The sequence below is a fragment of the Rhinatrema bivittatum genome, chromosome 8, assembly GCF_901001135.1.
Source record: "Rhinatrema bivittatum chromosome 8, aRhiBiv1.1, whole genome shotgun sequence".
Taxonomy (NCBI): Eukaryota; Metazoa; Chordata; class Amphibia; order Gymnophiona; family Rhinatrematidae; genus Rhinatrema; species Rhinatrema bivittatum.
The window spans coordinates 100005044-100032463 of NC_042622.1; the positions used below are offsets into that span (position 1 = coordinate 100005044).

At 43.1% G+C, this 27420-nt stretch overlaps 1 protein-coding gene across 2 annotated transcripts in view; it reads left to right on the forward strand.

The window, feature by feature from the left end:
* GSN (gelsolin) overlaps window positions 1-27420 on the forward strand; it is a 93546-nt gene that overhangs the window by 11242 nt on the left and 54884 nt on the right. For both annotated transcript variants that reach the window (XM_029611119.1, XM_029611118.1), the window contains 2 exons: window positions 25852-26056; window positions 26409-26563. In XM_029611119.1, coding sequence (XP_029466979.1) covers window positions 25861-26056; window positions 26409-26563 — 351 coding nt within the window. In that variant the 5' untranslated portion in view covers window positions 25852-25860. Of the gene's footprint in view, window positions 1-25851; window positions 26057-26408; window positions 26564-27420 lie in introns of those variants that run through there.

The window sequence follows — 27420 nt, forward strand, 5'->3', positions numbered from 1 at the left end:
CGTTTTTCCGTACGGAAAATGGCACGGAAAATGACCCCCATGGCCGGCGCCATTTTCCGTACGGAAAAACGATTCGCGGCAGGAGATCACTCACGGACCCCCGCTGGACTTTTGGCAAGTCTTGTGGGGGTCAGGAGGCCCCTCCAAGCTGGCCAAAAGTTCCTGGGGGTCCAGCGGGGGTCCGGGAGCGATCTCCTACGCTCCTGACCTCGGGGGACAAAAAAGAAAATGGCGCCGGCGCTACCTTTCACCTGTCATATGACAAGGCAAAGGTAGCGCTGGCGCCATTTCTACAAGCACCGGAGGTCCGAGAGTAAAAGATCACACCGGGACCCTTCCTCTGGACCCCAGGTAATTTAAGGCATTTTGCGGGGGTTCGGGAGGGTGGGGGATTTATTTTAAAGGGCCGGGGTGGGTTTTAGGGATGTTTTAGTGTGCCGGTTTTCGATTTACACGATTTTCACGATATTTAAAAAACCCAAACGGCGACGATCCGATTCCCTCCCCCTCCCAGCCGAAACCAATCGTTAAGACGATCGATCACACGATTCACATCTCTACTGTAGGCCTATCGGGTCGGTCTTGGTGTTTTTAAGAAGGGCCGTATCGCTGTGCCAAGGGACTCTTTCTATGTTTGCACAGAGAGCACTGTCTTTAAGCACATGCATAGACACACAACTTTATAAGCAGCTACAAATTTGAAACTCCTAAATGCTTTATAATATATTGAAAATATACTTCAAAACAAGACCCAAATATATAGCATGTATTATAAACAGATATATATTAAACTTGCTATAGTAGGAATTCTCATTAGATGAACAAGTCAACCTTCATACGATACCAAAATGCTGGTTATCGTGCTGATAAGCCCCCACAAATTGAAAGGCTTTATAATCATTAGGTGACTTGATAATATTGTGTTGTTGTGTGGAATTCTTCCAAAGAAGCTATCTGTATGTCACACTTATCTTGATTTAAATCCACTCTCATAGATTAATACAGCCACCGACATCGCAGTGTTTCGGAGCATGTAAACCCCTTCTTCAAGGACTCGGCGTTAATGTTGGTGGTCGATAGGTGGACGGTCTGCACAATATAAAGATGAGAACATCCTTTAAATGTTGTATCCACAATTAAATTATATGGCTATTGTGAAATGGAAGAGACACATACTTGTGTTGTTGAAGTGCCAGAAGCGGAAAGATGGCTGTCTACTGACAACACGTATTTAGTGGTGCAATTGGCTATTGCTCGTGCTGAAAACAACATTTGAATTTAAAAAGAAACAAGGTCTCATATAATGCTCTAACAAGGGAGGGCGCTGTTTCTTGAAAAAACTATCAGTATTTACAATTTGAGGTGCCAACGGCTACCAGCGCGAGAGAGATTCAAAACCCTGTACTGGCGCGAAAACGCTGAGAGAAGCGCCATTTTTAAGGGAATCCCTCCTGCTGTCAAATTTGACAACTGGAAGTGATGTAGTACGGCGTCTCTGGCTGGGGAAGCCATCCCCTGAAATAGACCAAGGAATATGCAATCTGTGTTGTACAAATGGACTGTCTCATATCAAAGAGAACCATTCAATTTTGTCGTTGAGCCCCGATGGTTCTAAAGCTGGTAGATCCATGCATACTCTTTGTAATTTAAAGTGGAGGCTGTATCACCTCCTCTCCACAACATGGGGACATGTTCAATAATAGCCCATTGCAAGTTCTCAAAAGTGTGTGCTTTATCGATACAGTGCTGAACTATAGGTGCCTTAACATCTTTATTATTAATGCGGCACTTATGCTCAGTGAGGCGTGTCCTGATTTTGCGTTTAGTGCACCCTATATAAATTTTGGGACACAGACCCTGGAGTACATAAACAACATGGTCAGTGTTACAATTGACATCATTGGACCGTCTCACTCTATATCCAGTGAGAGGATGTTGCCAAACCGAGCCTTGCTGGGCTTCAGAACAAAAAGTGCATTTGCCACATATCGATTGTCCCGTCCCAGTGTTGGCTTTAGGATCTGACGATACTGCTCTCACAACATGTTGTTTTATGTTAAGTCCTCTGGAATAAGCAAACCTAGGTACTTCTTGGAACACAGAGTGGGGACTAAGTACTTGCCAATACTTAAGTAATATTTGTCTTATTTGTTCTGTGAGTTGAGAGTGCTGTAACACACAAATCAGATTGGGTGTGATGGGTTTTTGTCTATATTGTCATAAGGATTCTCTGTCAGAAAATGTAGCTCTTTTGTATGTGTGGAATATCCTCTCTCCTGAAATCGCAATTTCAATCTGGTGGCTTGGCGATGGAACTCTTCTTTATCAGAACAAATCCTTCAAATCCGGAAATATTGGCCTACAGGGAGGCCTTCTTTAAACCGGTGTGGATGGTGACTGTCAAATCATAATAGATTGTTCCTACCAGTTGGTTTTCTGTACAATGTGGTTTGTAACACGGACCTGTGTTTATGTATATAAATATCTAAGAAAGAAATGCTTTCTTGATGGTATGAGAGCGTAAATTTCAAATTGAGATGAGATTGATTCAACCATGCATGAAAAATGTGTAACTGGGATTCAGTGTTAGTCCATATGAAGAAGATATCGTCAATGTATCTTGACCACTGCGTGACATTGGCAAAAAAGGGAGATGTGTATATGAATGATTCCTCAAATTTAGCAACAAAGAGGTTCACTACATCAGGAGCAACAGGGGACCCCATGGCTACTCCATGTTTTTGTAAGTAGTATTTTTCTTCAAACACAAAGAAATTGTGGAATAAGATGATTTCTGTAAGTTTGATTAAAAAGCTAGAAGGAAGTAAGAAGATTTGGAGCACTGAGCCCAACACACCCTTTTTCTGGGTTTCTTCAACCAGCCTGAGTAATAACCATGATATGTTATCTTATACTTTTATATCACCTTCCTTGAAACAAATTCAACCCAAGGTGGTTTACATCAAGCAATAAATACAATATAGTAACATAATAACGTCGTGAATGACAGCAGATAAAGACTAAAATGATCCATCTAGTCTGTCCAGCAAATTTTTTATTTTTTTAAATTATTATTTTTTTAAGGGTAGTAGCCACTGCTGCCCTGTGCAGGCTACCCCCAAGCCTTCTGTTAAGGATAGTAACAATAATAATAATAAAAATACATCATATAAATAATGCAGCAGTAAAATGAGTACATAATACTGCATAAAAAAACATGCACATATAGAAAACTAAAGACTAAGATTCAAATGTAAAATATTTCTGTAAATGTAAATTTTTCTGTAAAAGAAAAATGTAAAAATGATCTTATCTTTAGGAATTTTTGTTTTCTGTTTTTATTTTAGTTTTCCTGAGAATTTATCAGTGTTTATTACAAGAAGAATAAAAATGACATTTACCCAGAAAAATTACAAGTCATTTTTCCCCCCTGATTTATCTAATTTTTGTTCTTATAATAAACACTGATAAATTCCCAGGAAAAATAAAAGAAAAACAGACAATGAAGGTCCCAACTTCCGTTCTGAAAAAAGCGGAATCTAAATCAAATAAATAAATCAATGTTGGGGGCTGATAGCAGGAATCAGAATGTTCCTGATTTGATTTTCTCATTTTAAGAAGAAAGCTCCTGTTTGTACGCTGAGCAGTGACTTTCCTGTTTAGAGCGAAGAGTTGGCAAACACTTACTGCTCTTAACTAAAGATGTTACAGAGCTCAGATATAAATGAAAATAAAATATGTCCTGTGTTTGTCAAACATCATCTGTCTTAACCTGCAGTGGGAGACTTTGTTTGTGTGATGTTGGCTTGTTTTTTGTTTTAATTTTGTATGAAATGGGCAGGCGCCACGCACTCAGTCTTGTGGCTACGTCCCAGTTGTACCAGTCCTTTTGCCCAGGGGAAGGCTGATTTTCAAGGCCCTAGTCATGTAGATCCCTTCCCTGTGTGTTACTGATGATTCTTAAGTGTAGGTGCACTGGCTGGAAGAGGCAGGACACTCTGGTTGGGTATTCCAAATTAAAATTTACTGTGATTTGTTCAAAATAATTAATATGCATTAACAAAGCTGTTCTCAGCCACATCTGTGTCCAGACTTGACTATTTCCATATACTTCTCTCTCTCTGTGTAAATGCCCCTCTGTTGCCGAGGCCAAGACCCAACACTGGTGCTCAGCCGAGGCTGGGTCTGGTCAACAAGACCCAGGCCCAGATGCTGCTACCCAGCCCGAAGTTGGGTCCTGGTCGTCGAGTCCCAGGCTTGGGCCAGGGTCAGATACTAAGGCTTGGTCAAGGCCCAGACCTAGGTCCAAAACCTAGGCAAGGGTCCGATGCTAGGGCCTGGTCTTGTCCTATTACTGAGGCATGCTCCTGGGCCCAGGCCTATGTCCAATATTGGCATGAGGCCAGGAACTGGTTGCCAAGGCCCAGGCCTAGACCTGAGTCCAACACCAAGGCCCGGGTCCAGTCCTGGGGCCCAGTTCAGGTTGGGTCCTGGTCATTGAGACCTAGATGTGGGTTCAATGCCGAAGCATGACTGAGGCTAGGCCCAGGCCTGAGGCCTACACACGGGAGTATGCTTTCCAACATCTTCTTGTCTTGATCCATCGATTACAAATGACATACCCCACCCAGAGGATGCACCAGTTTCCGGTTGCCAAGGCCTGGACCTGTTTAGCCCAAGCCTGGGTCCTGCTCACTGAGACCCAGGCATAGGCCTAGGCCTGAGTCTGAGGTTGGATTCCTTCACCTCAGCCTGGGCTTAGATTAGGCCCCGCCCAAGTCCTAGGCCTGGGAGTGGGCCTTTCGATGTCTTCTTGTCTTGATCCATGGCCTACAAATGATGTCCTCCTTTTAGAAGATGCACTACAGTGACAGGCTGGGCCCCTTGGGCCTGGTTCCAGCGATCCCTTTTTCATACACACGATCCCTTTTTCATACACACCAGCTCCCAATCTCTCACACACATACGCACTCCTTCACAATCTCCTCATATAGGCTCCCTCTCTCTGGCACCCACACTCAAGTCCCCCCTGCTCTCTCTCACACTCCCTGTTCTCTCTCTCACACACCCCCCCTGCTCTCTCACCTCCCCAGCTCTCTCTCACACTCTCCTGCTCACCCCCTGCTCTCTCACCCCCCCCGCTCTCTCTCTTTTCCCCCTCTCCCCTGCTCGCTCTCTCTCATACCCCCTCCCCCTCTCTCTCTCACACCCTCCTCTTTATGCACACACACCTCTCTACACACATTCACTCTCACCAGGGCCTTCATCTTCGCCGCAAATGGTGCGCGCTCTGTTCGTGGCATGCAGGGGCCTTCATCTTTGCTGTGAACGGTGCATGCTCTGTTCACGGCATGTCGGGGTCTCCTCTGCCATTTTCTGTGCAGAAGTTTGCAATTCTGTGCAGGGAGGAATTCTGCGCAAATTCTGCCCTTTGCAGTAGTGCTGAATTCTCCCAGGATTACTCTCTGGCCTTAGCCACCATCTTGTCACATTGCTTTGCTGCCTGTTGCAGATCTTACTCCTGGGGGAATTCTGCGCTACTGCGGAATGGAGAATTTGCACAGAATTCCCCCTTCCCACAGATTTCCTCTCTCACCTCACAGATTTCCTCCCTCGTCGCCCTTCCTGTAGATTTTCACTGTCGCCTTGCCGATTTCCTCCCTCCAAAACTGGAAGCGCACGACAGCAGCCATCGCGAGAGTGGGGGCATCTCAGCACGGCAGAAAATAGCAGAGGAGACCCTGGCATACCGCGAACGGAGTGTGTCCCACGGCACACAGGACATGCTCTATTTGCAGCGAAGAAGAAGGCCCAGCGTGTCGTTCACGGCGAAAAGGAAGGCCCCTGTGTGCAGCGAACAGCGCGCTGGGCCTTCATCTTCGCCGTGAACGGAGCGCATCCCGCGGCACACAGGACATGCTCCGTTCGTGGTGAAGATGAAGGCCCGGCGTGCCATTTGCGGCAAAAAGGGAAGGCCCGTTGTGCCGCGAATGGCGCGAATGGCGCGCCCGGTCCTTCATCTTCGCCGTGAACGGAGCGCATCCTGAGCATGCCGGTGAGAGAGAATGTGTGAGAGAGGGGAGGGTGACAGAGAGCATGGTTGGTGAGAGAGAGCAGGAGGGTGAGAGAGAGAACATGGGAGGTAAGAGAGGGTGGGTGGGGGGATGCTTGAGTGTGGGTTTCAGAGAGAGGGAACCTATATGAGGGGAAGGGGATGCCGGTGAGAGAGAATGTGTGTGTGGGGGAGGGTGAGAGACAGCTTGGTTGGTAAGAGGGGGAGTGGGGGTGGATGCTTGTAGGTTTCAGAGAGGGAGCCTATGTGAGGGGAGGGGAGGGTGACAGAGCAGGAGGGTGAGAGAGAGCATGGGAGGTAAAAGAGGGGGGCTGGGGGGATGCTTGAATGTGGGTTTCAGAGAGAGGGAGCCTATATGAGGAGATCGAGAAGGAGTGTGTATGTGTGTGAGAGATTGGGAGCTTGTATGTATGAAAAAGGGATTGTGTGTATGTGAGGGTGCTAGCCTGTGTGAAGGGTTTGTGTATGTGAGGGAGCCTGTATGAGGGTGTGTGTATATGTATTAGAGAGAGGGAGCATGTGTGTGAGAGAGGGAGGGACAGAGGGAGCCTGTGTGAGGGGCAGTACTGAGAACGGGGTCAAAGTCTGGAACTGGCAATAGAGTGGAAAGGGTTGAGCCTAGAGGTGGAGGGGAGGGATACTGGCAGGTGGAGGAGTTGGGGCCTGAGAGGGCAAACTGGCCAGGGGAGTAGGGAGAGCAAGTGGAAGGGACACTCTTACAGTGAATTTCTAGAGAAATTCTGCTCAAAATATTTACAATTCTGCAGCTTTAAGTAACAACTTTTTTTCTGTATTAATTTAAAATGTAATTACTTAAAGACTGTCATGTAAATTGTGTTATTTTGACCAATATAAAGTTTGCAGAATTTTCACTTTTTCTGCGCAGAATTCCCCCAGGAGTAAGATCTGTGTCAACACACAAAAAGACAAACATTTCCTTCTAATGCTTTCGCAGTATTGTTCACAAAGATATTGAGCAGAACCTTGAAACACTCCACTTAGAACTCTCTTCAGAGTAGGTTCCAATTTACCACTGCTCTCTGTCTTCTGCCACTCTACCAATTTGTAATCCATTCCACCACCTATCAGCCAGCTTTGAATTCACTGGAATTCACTGGAGGAAGTTAATGGAAGGTTGCAACATATCTGATCTGTAGCTGAGGTTCTCAGTCCGGCCCCTTAATCAGACCACAGAATTTTTAAACTGGCAGAAAACCAGCTGCAGCAAGGTCTCTTGTCAGCAAGCTGACGTTCTCTGGATGTCTGTGCAACTGAAACTCGGCTCATTGCTGAAGTGGTTCATGAAATAAGCAAGATTAAGCACTGGGATCATGCCAAGGAAGCTAAGTATCCTTCCATTACATGACTAAGCTTCAGCATTGCTCTCTGCATGCCTAGCCCATGCTGCAGTCTTAGTCAAAACTGGGAAACCTGAATGACTTATTTATTTTTATGAGCATTTGAATATTTGAGAAAGGTGGATCAGGCCAGTGCAGCAGAAAGCTGGTAACCAAACCCCTGAGCTCTTGCTGGCACAAACATTACCCATGAAACGAGTGCATACATATTGGCCGTGCCCTCTGACTGGGACATGTGATTGCTTTGTACGTCACCAGTTCCACAGAGCTCTGTAAGAGTCTTCATAAAATGGTACCTTCACAAAGCAATAGAAATGAGGGGAGTGGATTTTCTGGAAGTTACAGTACCTCACTGTGTTTAATAAAATGTACACCATACCTTTGTGTTTTGGAAAGACAATTTCTGAGATTTTCATTTTCCTTTTTCTCAGAGCTTTGAAGAGCTCACCTTTAATTTTCTTTGGCAGAATTGCTCACGGTAAATTACATGTATGCCAGTGCTCAGTAACTATGCCACACCCTGCTGAACCTACAGGATGAGAAGGGCTGATGCCTCTCCTAAGAGAACTCCATCTGTCAGTTTTTAAATGACTGTACCTGCAGGGCATGGGAAATTCATCAGGGAGCAGAGAACAGCAGGATGTAATAACACAGAAAAGCAGAGATCTCCTCTGAATACTCTAGTTCTATTTCTGTCACTTTTTATCATCTTCCCTTCCTGGAAGATACCCACAAAGTGTATCTGCTGGACTTCTGTCTGCTTGATCTGCTGTTTCTTAATTTAGCTATTAAACTAATAACTACAATTTTCCTACATAGAAATCAAGATCATCAAACCTTTAAACTGGACTAACTCAATACAAATGTGATGAGCTTTCCGGTGCTGTGCTCCCTTTAACAGGATGGTGCATAATGAGATCTCAATATACAGGTAAATTGTAGGATGCATTACAAGGGTACTCTATTGACTTTATTTCTGCATATCCAAGTGGACTAATACGGCAATCACACCTCCTTGTTTCCTGAAACTATACAAGGAAATTCAGAATTTGTCTTTTCGTACTGTCAATCAAAAAATCTTTATAAATAATGACCACGTCACATCCCCTAGTTCTGGTGACCTCTTCAGACAGGCAGTTATCCCGCATCCCTCCCCCCCGGACTGTTTATGCATTCTACCCAAACTCCACCCTGAGGGTCTTGGACATGAAGCTCGGAGGTTGTTGAAGTGAGCTCCGGTCAGGCATACAGGATATAGCACTAGTCTGCAAGGGCGTACAAACAAGCACTGTGTACCTGTCATCTGATGGTGTTAATTACACCCCAAAAAAACAAGCCAGTGCTAAGTGACTTTGACAGTAATCTTTGTCTAATTAATTTTTGTGCAGCCCGTGCAGCTGCACTGGCTCAGACCTGGCTGTGTAGATCACTTCCTGAATATAGGTTTTTCTGTCCGCATCACTGCGCGGTTAGCCAAGTGTAAGAGAGCTTACGTAATATCCACGCTGTGACTTGCTCTTGCCTGCCTGTGGCTGCATGCTACAGGCCTGATTCACTGCAGCTCTACCCCCATTCAGTGTCTATGGAAGAAAAGCTGAGAGAACTGGGCTCTAAATATCAAAATATCTTAATAGGAAACACATGTAGCATGTACAATTAACTCCTTCATGCCAGTTGCTAATGCAGCACTTTGTGTTGTCAGTGCCGAGGGAGGGTTTGCTTAAGGAACTGTGTCTGTAGGGAGGAGCTGAGCTACTGCTGGATTTCCTCCCATTGCATTCCTGGAATTGTGGTGCATGTTTAATAACAAATTGGAAGAACCAATTCCAGCATGCAGTGGGTGGCATATAGCTGAATGATGGCCCTAGCCAAAAGGCTAATGCAGGCTGGGCTTATGTGAACTGTTGTATTTCCAAAGCAAATGGATTACTCAGTAGGCATGTGTGTGGATCATTTCTTTCATTTCATTTAACATTTTTGTTTCGTTTCTATATTTAATCCGGTTTATTCAGTTCAAACTAAAACGAAATGAACTCTGGTCTGCTCTGCATACTGGTGCAGTGGGAGAAGCTGTCTTCTTGTTCCTCTTGGTTTCTGCCTGGGTTTATCATCGCAGTTATGCCCCATAGGTTGGTAACATGGAAATTCTTTAATTTCCTCTTGCCAATGTACTGATCCAGTCAGTTAAACCAATGAGTCAAACTTGTTTTGAGAAAATCGGTACAAAAGTATAACATAACATTTTTTTTCCTGACTTTATATTAAAGGCAGCAGCACTGGCTAGATTCTTGAAATGATTAAGTTGCCCAGTTTTTTACTGTTTATCCTATATTCAACTTATTACTTTAATTATTATTTTGGCATTTATAGAGCACCCTAAACCAGGTACTTTACAGCAAATTGCACACAGGTACAAGTCTCTATCCCAGAGAGCTTGCAATCTAAGGGATGAATTTACATATGTAAAAATTAGCATATACGAGTGTAAATAGCCGCTACTTGCACATACTGTATTTTGTGAAAGTCGAAAATGTGCGCATATTTTCACTTTCGAACACACACATATATGCGCATCAAAAAGGGACATTCTGGAGCAGTGCCAACACTTACACATGTACATTTGCCAAGTTGCTCGTATATTTTTACACCTGTTAATTATCTGGCATAAGTGATATTAAACGTGTTTACTGTGTAGCACTGACTGGGTGGGTGGTCTGGGTGAGCTAAGGGAAGTTCAGGCTGAAGAACCAGGAAGGTATCAAAGGCCTGGGTGAACTGCTGAACTAATTGGTAAACTGGTTACTTTAATTTACGTGTGCATATTTTAAAATTGTCTGACTTAAGCATGTTAATTGGGACTTAGGTGAATAAGTCCTTGTGATAACTTGAGCAGTAGCGACTTGGGGACAGCGAGAACAGAAGGCAGACTTTGGCTGTTCCACAAGTGCAGTTTATTTACACTGAAAACAAAGGAAAGTGCAGTGCACAGTCAAACAAAACAACTTAGGCAGCTCACCTTGGCTTCAGGAAAGTTCCAAACTTAAAGCTGGCAGGTCTTAACAGTTGTCATTCTCAAACATTAGACATAGCAGATCTTCTCTTATGGTGGGACTCACTCTCTTCCCCTGGGCTATGCTTAATCCTTCAAGGCCCTGAGGTCTTATACTCAGGTGAAGGGCTCCTCCCTTCACCAGGGATTCCCTGTGTGTCTCAATGTTAAGGAGGACCAGGTGAGACTGCCTGGTCCCTTAAGGTGGTCTGAGGGAGTTTTCTGTATACTCCCTCACAGTCCTACTTTACTTCCACGTGTAAAATATATGTGCATATATTTTTAAAATAGGTAGGAAAAGTATGCAAGTTCAATGCACTACATGTATTTGCACATAAGCCTACATACGCATATATGTTGCAGGGTAAAGATACGTGCATTTTATAAAACACACATATATCATATGCACAGGATATAAAATACTTGCGTATATCTGCTTGCAACCATATACATGCATATATGCCACCGCATACATTTGTTTGCAAGTTATCCTCCCTTGCCCATAGTCACGAGTGGTAGTGACAGGATCTGACCCAGTTCTTCTGGTTCTCAGTCCAAAACCACTTGCTTATCTTCTTCTATTGTTGGTATTTTTGGCAAAGAGCCAAAAATTGCCCAGACATGAAGTTCAAATGACTCTCTCACCCTTAGAGCTGGGGCCCCAGGAGCAGTGTTGAGATAGCGTGAAGGACAGTTTTGGTGACTCTGCCCATACTGTACCTGGTCTGGGGATAAATGTAGGAGTTTGGTTTTCAGTGCTGTCAGTCATGCATTGTTCAAGAGCATTATATTCACTAGGAGAAAATAATTCTTCTTTACTGATGCAGATAGTTTGCAATCTCTAGGAAGGTCCCCACACTTTCTGGAGCTGGTAGTTTGTAGGTTTTTGGAAGGATGGAGATCCATGATTGGAAAGTTGACTCAGATAAGATAGTCATATACAGCCCTGTGTGATGGAGTGTACCGACAAATCCCTCATTCTACCTTAAGGAACCCAGTTCAGGCTTTTAACCCAGGTCTCCTTAAGGCAGAAGGCCACAAGGAATTCTGGGTGAAGGGAGATTCCCTTCATCCTTCCTTAAGAGCTCAGGCCTAGAGAGCTTGAGGAGGCCCCAGGGAGCTGGTAGGGCCTCACGATACACTCAGACAGTGGACGTTTACTTGTTAGTTGTGCCTGACGCAAGGTGAGCTACTGTTTTGATTCTTGTATCTTTGAAGCACTGTAAATAAATACCTGCACCATAACTAAGTTGGTCCAGTCTTATTGTATTCCTGAACTATTCCTGTGGCCGCAGCAGACCCGAATAAGTTACACGTGGTATCAGTTCGGGGATTTTTTTTGCTTAAGCGGGAAGCACAAGTAAAAACCCACAGCCTCCAAAAAGAAAAAAAAAACTGCTTGCAGAGTTTTTTTTCCTGGGGCCTTTTGACTTCAATTTCTACTACAGCAGGCCAAGGGGGCTATCCCTGCCTGAGCAGTCAGGGGTCAAGTAGTAAGTTAGAGCTAGACAGACCAGCAGATGTTTTTTGTTTCCTCTGACTCATGTGAGTTATCTGTTTGGGAGCTGGCCCCAAAGGGAGATAAAATGGTGCAGGTAATATAGATCCTGGCCACATGACAGCAACAGCTTCAAAACACTGTACAAACACAAATAGATAAACAGGAGTGGCTACAAGACCAATTACAAGACTGGGCAAAAAGGCAAAGTCTTAGCTCAGCTAGCCGAGGCCCTACAAACAGCTATGGCCAGAATATCTCAGTTCCCTTCAACTTTGCATATCCTGTTTAAGATGAAGGGAGGAAAAGACCGGAGGTCTTTCTAAAGAACTTTGAATAGACCATCTGCCTCTCAGCCTAGCAGGAGACTAGCTGGACAACTTACTAGGCTAATTTGTGCACTGGCAAAAGTCAAGCAATGTTCCAGGCTGCTAATCCAGATGGGAGGGCTTCCTATGAGGATGTCAAGGCCGCTATACCACAGAGAGCTGGGTACTCCCCAGAATACTATCAGCAGCAGTTCCAACGGGCAGCCCTACAGCCCGAGGAGAGTCCCAGAAATCTCTTTCATCGTTTGAAATAGGCAGGGTGGAAGTGGCTCCAGCTGGAGGCAAGGTCAGGACTGGAAATACTCATCAAATACTCCTGGAGCAGTTCCTCGATGGCCTGGACCAGCCTGTGTGGAATTGGGTCTGCTGATACACTGGGCTTACCCAGGAAAGAGCCCTGAAAGTGGCGGAAGCCTTCCACCAGGCACAGTCAATGCCCGCTAGCATAAGGGGCTTGGAGAGACAACCCATAACAGTGCCCTGGTGTGGAACAGAAGGTAGAGGACCTCAGCAATGAACCTACGAGATAGAGTGCTTGGCCAGATGCCAATCTCATTCACATGTGTTAACTGTCGACAGACAGGACACTTGCAAGGGATTGTTGGTAAGACCAAAGTGAACCTATGGACATTAGCCTGGTGACCCAGCCAATGCCCAAGGAAGAAGTACGCAGACTTAAAAATAATGCTCTGCAACCCAGAAAAGAAAGAGGAATCCAGATAGGCGAAAACAACTCAGAAACAGGGCATTGCAGACCCTCTCTTTTTCTGCCCTTTGCATGGAGAACAGGCACGAAGAAGACCGCTATCCATATAGGCAGCCGGAAACCAAAGAGTCTTTAAGTGAACAAGGTAGAGTAGAAACCTGATCGGCTTACAGGAGTGTTCCTTCTGTAAAACAGAAGGTCATGCAAAGGAAGAATGTCCTTAGCTTGAGGACGCTCCGTTTGAATGCAAATTAACAGAACAATGTGAGAAGGAGCAAAGAACGGGGACGGAGCTCCAGAATGTTAATGATACATGGGAAAATGCTTGGGATCACAAGTTGTCAAAACTCCAAAGCTGCAATTTTGTGGGGGTCCCACATGGACAACTTAAGAACTTTATAATCCAGGTGGAACTGGAGGGAGCCTCTACCCAGGCCTTGGTAGATTCCGGCTTCAGCAAAACACTCGTTCACCAGGACTTACTATTTCAAGGACATATTAATGATACAAAAATAGAGACAGTAACGTATACATGAGGACAAAAAAAAAGTTCAACTTCCCACGTCCCCTTGACAACTGCTGCAAGACAAGCCGTGTAAGAAGCGGCTGTCCTCTCTGAGCTTCCATACCCAGTAATTCTGGATCGAGATTATCCCCATTTGGCAACGTTATGGAGACAACTAATTGGTGTTGGGGACAATACAGCCAGAGGGGGGAAGAATTTGAGACAGAACCTGGGTATGCCCCGGGCATGTCTGGACGCTCGACCAGACATGGTCAAGCTGAGGGGGAGGGTATGTGATGGAGTGTACAGACAACTCCCTCATTCTACCTTCAGGATCCTGGTTCAGGCTTTTAACCCAGGTCTCCTTAATGCAGAAAGCCATAAGAACCCAGGCCTAGAGAGCTTCAGAAGGCCCCAGAGAGCTGATAGCACCTCAGGATTCACTCAGACAGTGACTTGTTAGTTGTGCCTGATGCAAGGTGAGCTACTGTTTTGATTCTTGTATCTTTGAAGCACTGTAAATAAATACCTGCCCCATAACTAAGTTGGTCCAATCTTATTGAATTCTTGAACTATTCCTGTGGCTGCAGCAGGCCTGAATAAGCTACACCCTGTCTCTATGGAGGATATGATGCCTTCCCTGGTAACTGTAGTCAGTAAAGCGATTATCCCATTTTAAGCCTCTTTCAAATGGAATCCTGTGGGAAATATGCGCTTGCCAGCAAGCCATTTCATCAGGGTTAAACACTAACTTCCCTTCTCCCTGACATTTGCCTGAATAAAAGCATCACTTGTGCTTAAGCCCCTCTGCCTAGGAGAGGATACCTGACTTCATGTATTTCTCTGGCCTATAATTAATCCTGTTAGCCTGAAAGAAGGGCTGGGTTTTCCCTAGTCAGAGGCAGGACAAAGTCAGGAGGTATAGATTTCAGCAGCCAATGATATGATCCGTGCACACCCCCTGAGCCAAAGCCAATGGTGTAATGACTCTTCTGTTGCTATGGGAAAGTAGCCAATCATGTAATGACACATCATCTGCCTTTGTATGAATGTACAATAAAAGGAAGAGGCTCGGGAGGTCAAACTCTCTTTGCCCTCTTTGCCTTCCCTCCTCCTGCCTGCGATGAAAGCTCTTCATTACTCCTACATGTGGTGACCCGCGCCGTGATGCTCCCTGCTCACTCGGCTGGAACAGCCTAGGTAGCTACCATAGCAGCAGAATTTTGCTCCCTAATCGTAAGTAATTTTTCAGCAAATCTGCTCCCAACAATCGTGAGTATGGGGGGAAATCTGTCAGCTAAGCAGACGTGTCATGCAAGAAAGCTGCAGAAAATAATCAAGAATCATTATTTTGTCACCAGGGGGGAAATAGCGCAAGTCAGAATAGGGGATTTAGAAGAATTGATAAGTGAAATAGCTTGCCGCTGCCCATGGTATTCAATAGAGGCTGGAACTCTGAATATCCAGGACTGGATTTTAATAGGCAATAGTCTTCATACAGCTCCAAGAGCTCCCATCAAGCAATTATTAATTTGGCAAAAATGTACAGAAGCCATCGAATGCAAAGAAAAAAAAGGTTTAAAAACAGCAGTTTCAAACCATGTGCTTTTAGAAGCAGGCAGACATACCCTTCCCCCATCTTCTCAGTCTTCCTCAGAGACAGCAAATTCTTTGTATCCTCAACTACCCACACCCAAACCAATTCACACCTTCCCCATTTCTTCAGAAAAGCAACCCTTGAGAACAATAGAGCCACCACCTGGCCTGGGTGGGGCGATTAGCATTGAATTTCAGCAGAAACTGCAGAAAGAAAACCTTACAGAAACAGAATTATTAGAAGGACTTCAAGCCTTCCCCATCTCAGAAAAGAACCATGAACAAAGGGGGACAGAAAATGAAATAGAACATCTGGGGACACACACTCACATGGCTCCTGTGGCTTCCTCTGCATCCACCTCAGAGAAAATGCCCCAGGAAATAGAAAACACTGAGGTCAGAAAAACTAGCTTTCCTCCATCTTGCCTGCAAGCCCTTCCCCCACCAACCACCATGGGATTTCACCTAGAACATGGAAATCTCACAAGAGAGGAATTATTGAAAGGGATTCAAGCCCTTCCCATTACAGAAAGAAACAAAGAACTAGGTGTGGCAGCAATAGAGTTGAGTGCCATGTGCAGTGGCTATGCCCACAGGTCTTCAAAGAAATCAGCATATCATTATGAAAAAAAAGATTTAATTAGACTCCTGCGTTACAAGCAAAGAAAATATCATTATGAAAAAAAGGATTTAATTAGACTCCTGCGTTACAAGCAAAGAAAATATCACTATGAAAAAAAAAAAAAATGGTTTCTCTTTACAAACAGTACAAATTTGGAAAAAATGGTTTCTATTCCTATTTGAATTCAGTTACAAAAAATCTGCATACTTTGAGAATATTTTCCCCCACAAAGTGTATGCAGAGCTTATGTTAAAAACTGTACTGAGATTTGAATAATATTCTGTGTAAATTACATGTGAAAGTTTCCCTTTTGCAAAGTTTATTTGGCTCACATTTAAAATGACTCCATTTCTCTGAGATTTAAGTTTATAAGCAATTGCTTGAATTGCCAGCGCTCAGATTCTTATTGCAATTTTCTCTACAGGAGAAAAATAGTATCTGTCTGCAAAGAATCAGCAAATCCTGGGCCAGCCATTGTCTGTGGTCAATTGTTAAACAAAGCTATCTTTAAGTTTCTATTGACTGAAGGATTAACTCCTTGGGTGTAGTTCTTTTCTTTTGAGAAACACTGCTCCTCCCCCCCTTTACTGTCTTCTGTAACTCTTGCTAGCCACTCATGGGGGAGGGAGGGAGAACTTTTGAAAAGAAAAAAACTGGACTTAGTCCTGCAATTTCTCTCTCTACTTTCTATATGTTTTTAATCTTTTAATACTTTCAAACTTTAGCATGCAGCAGACAGAGCTGAGCAAACAGCATGTTTAATTTCCTATTCTAATAATTATAAGAAGAAATTCTATTCTGATACTCCACATTGAATTTAAGCTCAGAGTATTATTGATTGCAACCTGGAACAATAGTTGCAATCTATAAAGTAATGATGGGGTCTCCACTAGGAGGCGCTATGTTATTCTACAAGTATATTATATTTTTGTTTTAATAATTCTGTTGTATAATAGTTTTTATTTTTCAGGCCTACAGACCTTCTGTATTAAGGACACTTCAGTTTTATTTTCTTTTTCACAAAACTTTTACAGAATTCTGAACCTTAAAATTTTTACTGACAGAGGTTGCTACATCTAAAGCAATCCCTCCCAAGCCTTTTCTTGCAAATCCAAATTGATTTTATTACATTTAATAATAGAATTGATTTCTTCAAGGTTAAAAAAGTAAGAATTTCACTTTTATCCTTACCTTAAATTTTTTGCTGTATGCCAGTTTTTAATATTTTCCAGATTTACAGCCTTCCTGCCATGAAGAGATGTGAAGATGGACACTTTGCAGTTTATTTTAACATTTTCAAACATTTTTCTAACACCTTTTGACTTTTGATTTTTGATCCTTGATCTAATTTTGTTTTTGATAACTTTTTGATAAGATTTTTAGCTCATATTATGTGTTATCTGTAGTCTGTCTTGATGCCAAGAAGACTATGAATGAATATGGATGAATGTGTCAGTTTTGTGTAAATTAATATTTGCAAGATGAATGAATATATGTCAGTCTTGTGTAACATATGTTTAATGTAATGTCTAATATACTTGTCATTTGATTCTGCTTACTGCAAATGACTTTTCCTTTAAATGATTAATTTACATTTATTGCTATTTTACTGAATGAAAATTGATCACTGCATAAAAACTTTCTTGATAATGGGGTTACCCTCTTTTCTGAAAACTAAAAATGGCCCTGCTTACTGCAGCCATTCCTTTACATGAATTTTGTCAATAATTGAACATTAAATACTTATTTGGCATCCCCTACAACACCACAGGGCAAGCCATTGTGGAGAGAGCAAATCATACCCTTAAGAGCTCTGGACCAAACAAAAAGAAAAAAGGGGGATTGCCCCTGGATTTTCCCCTAAACAGGATTGGCTGAACAAAGTATTGTTTTAAATCACTTAAAATAAATTTAAGACCACAGCCATGAGTAATCATTATGGGACTAGGGTTAGTCACCCACAGCCATCAGTTTTGTATAGAATATTTAATGTCTGGTATGGTCCCGTTCCCTTAAAATGGGGAACGAGGATATGTTTCTCTGCTTGCTTCCACAGGTATCAAGCCGTGGAAAGATGGAAAGGTGTCCAGGTCTACAGGACCCGATCCCAAACTTCTCCCTGAGCCTCCACAGCCCTCAGAAGGACAGAGACCGGACTCCTTGCAAAAAGCAGCACCACATGACCTGGGGACAGATCAAGGCCCTATCCAACCAATCTGCACAACTCTTAGAACAGCAAGGCCTTGAGAAAACTCCAGAGAACTTATTAGCCGCTTTTTCTTGCCTGAATGCCAACTCATTAACAATTGTGTTCTGCATCCTCATCCTTTGCCTTATTTCTCCAGCTATGGCGATTTCAGAACAAGGACTCTGACAGAACAACATGTACATCCTCTGCACAGAACTTTTCACACCTGTTGAATCGAACAGACTGTTGGATCTGCACACATATGCCAACCCAAGCCTGCGGAGAACTACTGATACATGCTGTACCATTTAACCTTACAGTATGGACTAATTATCCTTTACAGAGAGGTTTTCATTACTTCTCCAGTGGTAATACCATACTACACATTGGTAGCTGTATTCAAGAGACTGCCGCTCTTTGTTGGGACTATGATACAGGGGATGGGAAAGGGATTCAGGTGGGAAATATCCATATTGTAACCGAACATTTGTATTAATCACTGAACACTTGCATAGTTATACCATATATGTATGCAATTGGCAGATTTCAGGATGTGCAGTGGGAGACCCAAGCAGGTACAGAAAGTATAGAGGGGATGAAAGATTTACCTTTTGTAGTTATATAGCCCAAATGATAACCAATGACATGTCCACTAATCTGTTAGGAAACATATGGATGTTATGTGGGCGTAGAGCATATATGTACATTTCCCCAAGATGGAAAGACAGATGCACTTTAGGCTACATCCTCCCCTCATACTATGCAGTCATAAAAATTTACCCAAAGCAAGGCTCCGTAACAAAAGGGAGGCGATAAATAATCCCATAGAAAAGTATACAGAAACTCAGATAGCTAGAAGCCTGTTTCCCCCAATGGGGACAGCTATGAATTACAGAGACTTACACATCCTAGCTAACTGGACGACTGCCATATTTAATCAGACAGTCCATGCATTAAAACTACTCACAACAGAAGTCTCTCAGATTAGAGAAGTAGCATTACAGAACAGCTATACCTTAGAAGCTATTTTAGCCTTAAAGGATGGTGTTTGTGCATTAATTGGATCTCATTGCTGTGTGTACATATCAGTTTATAAAGCAAACCTCACACATACCATAGAGCAGATAGAAACCATGGTTGCTGATGCACCACTTTCAGACAGAATACCAACTTCTCCATGGGACTGGCTATGGTCCTGACTCCCTGATATTTCTGGTCTCAAAAGGGGTGATTTCTATTATAATTACTGTAATTATCTTAATTGTTTGCCTGTGATGCTGTATTCAGTGCATACCCAACCCTCATATCCATATTGAAACCTTGCTCTCAGCCCGGATATAAAGATGTCTTGTAAGATGCCTAATAGGGAATCCGGAGCCCTGCAGAGTTGGCACACCACCTGCACCAGCTCTGGGTGATATGGAGATTCAGAAGCTCATCGACAGCTGGCACACCACGTCGAATTATAGCTTTCTTCTCTCCATAATCCCTCTTCCCCTATTTCCAGCCCATACCAAGACATAACAGATTTCAGTAAGGGTCTAAAGCTTTACTGTGCTGCCCTAAACAAAAACAAAAAGGGTGAGATGTGGGAAATATGCGCTTGCCAGCAAGCCATTTCATCAGGGTTAAACACTAACTTCCCTTCTCCCTGACATTTGCCTGAATAAAAGCATCACTTGTGCTTAAGCCCCTCTGCCTAGGAGAGGATACCTGACTTCATGTATTTCTCTGGCCTATAATTAATCCTGTTAGCCTGAAAGAAGGGCTGGGTTTTCCCTAGTCAGAGGCAGGACAAAGTCAGGAGGTATAGATTTCAGCAGCCAATGATATGATCCGTGCACACCCCCTGAGCCAAAGCCAATGGTGTAATGACTCTTCTGTTGCTATGGGAAAGTAGCCAATCATGTAATGACACATCATCTGCCTTTGTATGAATGTACAATAAAAGGAAGAGGCTCGGGAGGTCAAACTCTCTTTGCCCTCTTTGCCTTCCCTCCTCCTGCCTGCCATGAATGCTGCTGTCTGATGCCTATTCATTACCGCAACAAATCCCATAGAGGGTTAATAAATTAGGGAAGGATTTGTTTGGGTTGGGATAGAAAGAGCAGGGTTTATGAAGACACATTTTGACCGCTTAGAATGAGACTGTCCCTTAAAGGGAGACTATCAGCATTGGTAAAACTGAAATTTAAAATCCTTTGGTTCTATTATTCCCTTTATTTTTCTCCCTTACACTTTTATTTTAGCCTTGTAACTGCTTTGGATAATATGTTTAATACAAAGATTGAATGTTTAAGGTCAGGTCCCAATGGCTAATGTTTGGTTTCAGCTGTGGGACATTAGCAAAGTTGCTTGCAAACCGATACTGCAGAGATGGGGCAGCAGCTCAGCGGAATATCTTTGTCCTTTCCCTTGCCAGTGCCAAATGTTTCCAACTTTAAACTTCGATTAGTTTAATGAAGGTATTCTCTCTGCCCAACTACTGGGTAAGTTTTTTTTGTTTTTTTTTAATTTGGCTAATTTTATCCCTTCTAAAAGATTGTGAATGTTCATGCGGCTTGATCAAGAAGGACAAACAGTTTCTTGACCCGTTACCTGAAGGGCATATGCAATAGTGGAGATTCATAGCATCAGAGTCACGGCATTTAGCATTGAATGTTCTGCACTTAGTTTGATGGGAGCTGATAGACTGATAGACGCAGACGGAAGAGGAGCATCCACAGACACCAGCAAGCTGTGGCCTCATAGCTGCAGCTCCCCGCAGGTTCCTGCAGATTCCGTAACGCGACAGCACTGCTGCGGGGTGAGTTCACCTGGGCGCTGCAGGTGAGAGCCTGATCTCAGCATTCCCCTGGTGGACAGTCGCTTGCTTTTGCTGATGCAGCAAATCACTGCTACATTACTGCTGGGGTTTTCCAATGATTATAACCTTTTTCCAACAACCTTTACATTGGAGTTGGATTAAGTAGCCATAGGAGGCATCTTTATATTGGCACTTTATGAGGTTTCCCCAGTTCAAAATACATACTTGCATTTTCTAGCTAGACTTTTTTATAATACAGTTTTACAGTTGGCATGGTGAGTTTGTGTTAGCCAAATGAAATAAGAGTTTTCAATTAAAGTCATCATATAGCTCAGATATACATAGCAAAATACAATTGGAGGACATTATCTGTAAAGAGGTTTAAGCAATAATAAATTTACTTGCTACTCCTGTAACCTAACTTTGCAGCAGACAACGCTTTTTCCCTGAGTCTGGATTTCATTGGATATTTACAGGTTCTCTTGCATTATAACATGCTTAAGCTAGGACGGTCACGCAAGGGGAGGATCCAAGATGGCCACACGCTAAAGCGAAGTGCTCCGACTCCTTCCTTGCCCTTTTATTTTTTTGCCGCTAAGAGTCATAAATTTCTTTACCTGGAATATGGGCAAGAGGAAAGGCAGGGTTAGAGTGTTCCCCGAAGTTTCGGTGGGAACTTCTCTTCAGGGCCCGATGGATCAGCATGTTGTGCGGAGCCAGGAGTCCTTGTCAAGCTCCATGAATGCATCCTTGGGCGGTCAGCTGAGAGGTGTTCCTTCGCTGACAACCCCGGACTTGGATTCATCTTTCTCTCCAGAGCCGGGTCGGACGCCTCCTCAACCTGGCCCCCCACGGGTGGTGCTGACGTGTTCAGTGTGTTCCCGTCGTACCCCAATGATGGTGATCAGCCGGCAGTTTCAGCGTTGGGTGGAGCCAGCCTGGAGGCACAATCTGAGGGAGCTGGTCGCCGGCTCAGTAAGGGAGCAGAATCCTTGTCGGCTATTTCCCCTATATCTTCAACGGCTGGGTTTTGTGCAGTGGCAACACCAGAGGTAATAACTGTTTCTCTATCCAAACCTTCAAATATCACCTTGGATATAATATGGGAGGCGATTGCAAACCTGTCTAATCAGGTTTCACAGTTTGTCTCTCAATATCGTGATTTTTCAAACACCTTTAATGCTTCTCAGTCCCAAATATCAGAAATAAAATCTCAAGTGGAATTATTGGAGTCCAAGGAGACAATTATACAGAAATCAGTTGATACTATTTCGGCTGGACATTTGTATCTACAAAATAAAATGGAGAACTTGGAAAATATTATACGTCGCTGTAATCTTAGGATTCTAAATTTTCCAAGAAAAAGACTTATTACTCCGGTTGAGATGCTGCGTAGATATTTCATGGAAGTATTATCCATCAAAGAAAATTTGTTACCACCTATCTGAAAAGCTTATTTTCTGCCAAATGTAAAAGTTCCTAATTTGAATAATGTACCTATAGATGCTGTTTCCACCGATCTGTCTCAGTTATCCTCTTTTCTTGAGAATTCCAATGAAGAAGGTATTACTTTTTCTACTTTAATTGTCAGCTTTGCCTTGGACTCAGATCGGGACTTTGTACTGAAAATGTTTTTCTGCAAAAGGGATGTATCATTTCTAGGATCTAAGATACGTATGTTTCCTGATGTATCCAAAGTAACACAGGCTAAGAGAAAATGTTTCCTATTAATGCGTCCAGCTGTTGTTAACTTAGGCGCTTCTTTTTGGTTATATTTTCCTTGCACGTGTGTCATTAAACATTGTGGGGTCAATGTGTTTTCTTTGACCCTTCCCAGCTTAATATTTTTCTAAATGATAAAGTTAGTCAAGTTCCGTCTACCCTTACATCCAGCCCATAGTTATTGCGACCCGATGTAATTTTGAGGGCTCGAGACTTTATTGTGTTTGCGGCCTTTTTCTTCTGTCTTGTAATAATTAATTTTTCTTCTCATAATTTCTATTGGTATTCTCCTCAAATTGTGGTCTGACAGGGTAGTATTGAGATTTCATATTCCTGTGTAAGGTATTTTCCTAAATTGTGTGATCTCTGTATTCCATTTCTTGTCAAGTTTTTTAAACTTGTTAAATTGACTTAAAATGATAAATAAAGTTTAAAAAAAAAATGCTTAAGCTAAAAGACATTTAATTATGTTTGGATGGAAGGTTTGTAATTGGATTAGTGCCTCGGGATCTGTAAGTGACAGTGAAGGCACTATATTTAATTCATTAATTTATTTATTTAGACATTTTTTATACCGTTGCTCCAAATGAAGATCACAAAGGTTTACAAAAGTAACATTCATACTATAGATCAACACAACAGGGCTTAATATAAAACTATATCTACTGTGATTTTCTAATGCATATTAACTAATGCTCTAGAACAACAGTTTGTAACACAGTTCTATTTCAATAATTTTCACATACTAGTCAGTGAGTCATCTTAAGATACTTAACATCTCTCCTTACTTATTACTCATTCTTCAAATTTTATCTTTGCTTTTGATAGTTAAGTTCTCAGCACTCTGATGTTAGATCTGAAGTTAGATCATAAGCATTTTTGAATAGCCAGCTCACATTTAAATTTATTTCTGGTATCAAACGTAACGTCTCAGGTAGAGAATTCCACAACTTTGGGCCCACTATGGAAAGCACACGATCTCTTATTTATGTCAGATGTGTACTCTGTACAGTAGGCACAGTCAATAGTCCTTTATTTTGCTTAAAAGATACTTTCATGCTTATGGCATCCAAAGGCTCTTTATTGTAACATGCGCAGCCCCAACTCCAGGGTACGTGAAATGAGAGGTACTGTCCCTGAATGAGTGAGGTCAGACTACCAAATTCATTTAGTGGGTTCCAATGTATGGGTCATGCAGATGGCGCTAGAAGCAGTAGGGGTAGCTCACCTTCCTTTGACCGGTCAGGGAGAGCATCAACCCCCTCCCCTCCTTGAATCTGGCTCCTGTGGCTATACATCAGAGCTGGCACAAACAAAGCCCTGTAAACAGTCTCACCATTCTCTCAGGTAAAACCCAAACTTTCAACTTTATTTCTGGTTTTACAGCCAGTCGCTGTGGACGCTTCCATATAGGGCAGGCATTTCAACACTGAATACTCAGAACTCCATAGGATACACAGTCAGAGTAAACATCAACGATAATATCCTATTTAGCACCTAAAGGGCTATTGTACCACTCTCTCAGACTTCACTTGGACAGGAATTAAATCTTCCCATCCTCCCACATTTTACTGCTTCATTTTTTTTTTTTACCAAACGATATTAACTAAAATTTAGAATTTACATCCCCTAATATTCAGTTACCACGGAGTCCTTTCAAAACACAAACTCCCTCCTCTGCCAAGGACAGGTGAATCACATACTTCCAGATTCCTCATCCTTTTAAACAACAGACTCCAAAATTGTGGGTTGTAAGCTCCCCATACCTCATCCATACCACATATCTCAGAAATCCAGACTTTTCACTCCCATTGTTTCTTATCTCTCATCAACCTCTTTTGGGACATAGAATTTATATCCCTAATGCCCCAATGGTCTCTCACACCAGGATTACTCACCCCACAGGTAAATGTTTCCCTTCATCCTGGGCTCTCTCGCTTGGACAATGTGCAGAATTCCCCTGCCTCCTCCATACTCCCGCTCTCGTTCTCCTCAGGGCTTCCTTCTTATTAGGACTTCCCTTTATCTTCTCCTCTATCCATGGCCTCTCCTGGGCTCTCTCTTCTTTGGCCCTTACTCCAAATGCTCTTTTCCTCGGGGAGAGGAAACGACTCTCCTACCACTCCACTGTTCCAGCCATTTCCTCAAAGGGAAGAATTGCTACCTCGTTCCCATTCCAGGGCCTTGGGTCTGTTCTCTTGAGGGATGAAGACCCCTGCAGGGCCCACTCCACACTGGGAGGGGTCCCCAGGCCCCATCAGCCCACGGGCTGGCTACTCCAGAGAAACCTATGTCCTGAAGGTCCCTCTCTCTCTCTCTCTCTCAAACTCCAACTTAGAAAGGGCCACTCCTGCCAAATTGACCCGAGCTTTATACATCCCCGGGACACCTCCCTCCCAAATCAAAACCTCCTATCGACTAAGGGGGATACTACACCACCAAACACCTTCATTCAGGTGTCTTTCCCTTTAGCAGATACCATTACTCAGCATCACACCAAGTGCCATCCAGTGGTCATGCTGAAGAACTACAGTGTCAAACATCCATATGTTTTCAGAACACGTCGGGCAGTAACGGTCCGGGTCTCCCCCCCCCGGTCTCCCCCACCCAAAAGTGAAAAAGAGGCACAGTTTTGGGGGTCTCCCCACACATGCATGTAACTTAGCTCTGCAGCATTTGATTCTTGTCCTACGGCCATGTACAGCGCTTGGCTTTGTGATATCGGTGCACTGTATATGGAATTTGGCTTGCTTGAATTTCATATCTCAGACTCCATCGGTGAGGAAACTCCCCTCCCCCTCCCATCTCTCCTGCTGTTTTTGCCCAGATGTTAAACTGTTGACACAGCATCCGTGAAAGTGCTTCAGGGTTACAGCAGCTGTTGTGACTATGGAACTCAGAAATGTAAATCCCAGCTGTTTAGAAGACGTACCAAGGGCTTTTTTTTTTTTTTTAATTAATTCTTGTATTTTTCTTATTTAGTCTAGGAGTAGTAATGCGATCAGAAGTTTTGACCCCCACTTTATTATCCTATATATTTTTAAGGTTTTTTTTTTTTTTTACCACTAGAACTTTAACTTAATTTTCAGTGGAAAAAAATGCTTAAGGGCCAGGACCCCTTATTTGTTAAATTAATAGATGTCTTAATTTCAGGAGTGAGGGACTATATGTACATCAGTTGTTCTTATGGCTTCTTTCCCAGTAGTGGTGTTTGCATACAATTAAACATTCATCTATTTCATGGTTGCTGTTGAGGTTTTTTTGGCACAAAATGTATTCAGGTGTTTTCAGTTTCCCATCTATCTATTGTGAAAATGACGGTTTTCTTTGAGATTGCATAAGCCTGCACTTTTCCTGCATTGCAGTGCCTTAATTCCTCCCTTTTGCTTTCTTCTCCAGCCTGCCAAAATGGTGGTGGAGCACCCTGAGTTTCAGAAGGCCGGAAAGGAGCCAGGTCTTCAGATCTGGAGAGTAGAGAAGATGGATTTGGTGGCGGTGCCGAAGAATCTGTATGGCGACTTCTTCACCGGAGATGCCTACTTAGTCCTAAACACTATTAAGCAGCGTTCTGGAAACCTGCAGTATGATTTGCACTTCTGGTTAGGTAAAACAGTTCTCTTCTCTCTAACAATATGCTTGAGGCTACTTCTATGACCACTAAGAATGGATCAGGAAAGCTTTTAATCAGGACCTCTTTGCAGTCTGCAGGTTGCTAGGTCCTCCTATTCCCTGAAATTTGATTCTGAAGGCTTATGAACAATGTTTTTGAAAATCAATTTTTTGACACAAATCTCTGAGTGTTAATCTCCTCATCCCTAGTTGGAAAACAAAGCATGTTTGTGTTTAAGAAAATTCTGTGTTTTAGGATCTAGAAATGGATCGTATATTGTGGTGTTGTATTGGTTCTTCTGTCTCTAACTATGTCATTTATTCCACCTGCCCTTTTTCTTCCTCAGGGGATTACTGTACTCAGGATGAGAGTGGAGCGGCGGCCATTTTTACGGTACAGATGGATGACTACCTGTGTGGGAAGCCTATCCAGAACCGGGAGGTGCAAGGATATGAATCCTCGACGTTCCTAGGGTACTTCAAATCTGGTATCAAATATAAAGTACGTAAGAACTGGGAAGAACAACCACATTTAAACAATGCCTCACAATTGTATCACCTTCCATTGAAACATACAGGTTAATATTCAGAAGGTCTTTCTAGCTAACTTTTGGAATTACCCAGACAGAATTTTAATATTTCCCTCCCACTCCCCAGCCAAATTTTGTCTGGACAACTTGTTACCTGCACAAAATGTTGTTGGGTAAAAAGGGGGCTTCAGGGGTATAGTTTCACTTCCTTCAGACAGTGCTGATTTTCAGTTCTCCAGGTAATTCTGGTTGAAAAAAAATACCTGTCTTAAAGTTACCCAGATTACTTTATCTGGGTATGTTCAGGAAAACACTCATCTGGAGTGTTCCACTGAATATCCAGGTAAAGTTATTCACTAAAGAAGACCCTGGAGAAGGACCATCTCTACACAACAAGAAACTGGAGGGAAGTGGAATAGATGAAAATCCTTTTACAGTAGAAAATGTGTGGGAAGAGCTAAAGAACCTGAAAGTGGACAAAGCCATGGGGCCTGATGGGATTCATCCAAGGATATTGAGGGAGCTCAGAGATGTTCTGGCGGGTCCGCTGTGTGACCTGTTCAATAGATCCCTAGAAACGGGAGTGGTGCCGAGAGACTGGAGAAGAGCGGTGGTGGTCCCGCTTCACAAGAGTGGGAACAGGGAGGAGGCTGGCAACTACAGGCCAGTTAGCCTCACTTCGGTGGTGGGAAAAGTAATGGAGTCTCTGCTGAAAGAGAGAATAGTGAACTATCTACAGTCCGGAGAATTGATGGACCAGAGGCAACATGGATTCACCAAGGGAAGATCCTGTCAGACAAATCTGATTGACTTTTTTGACTGGGTAACC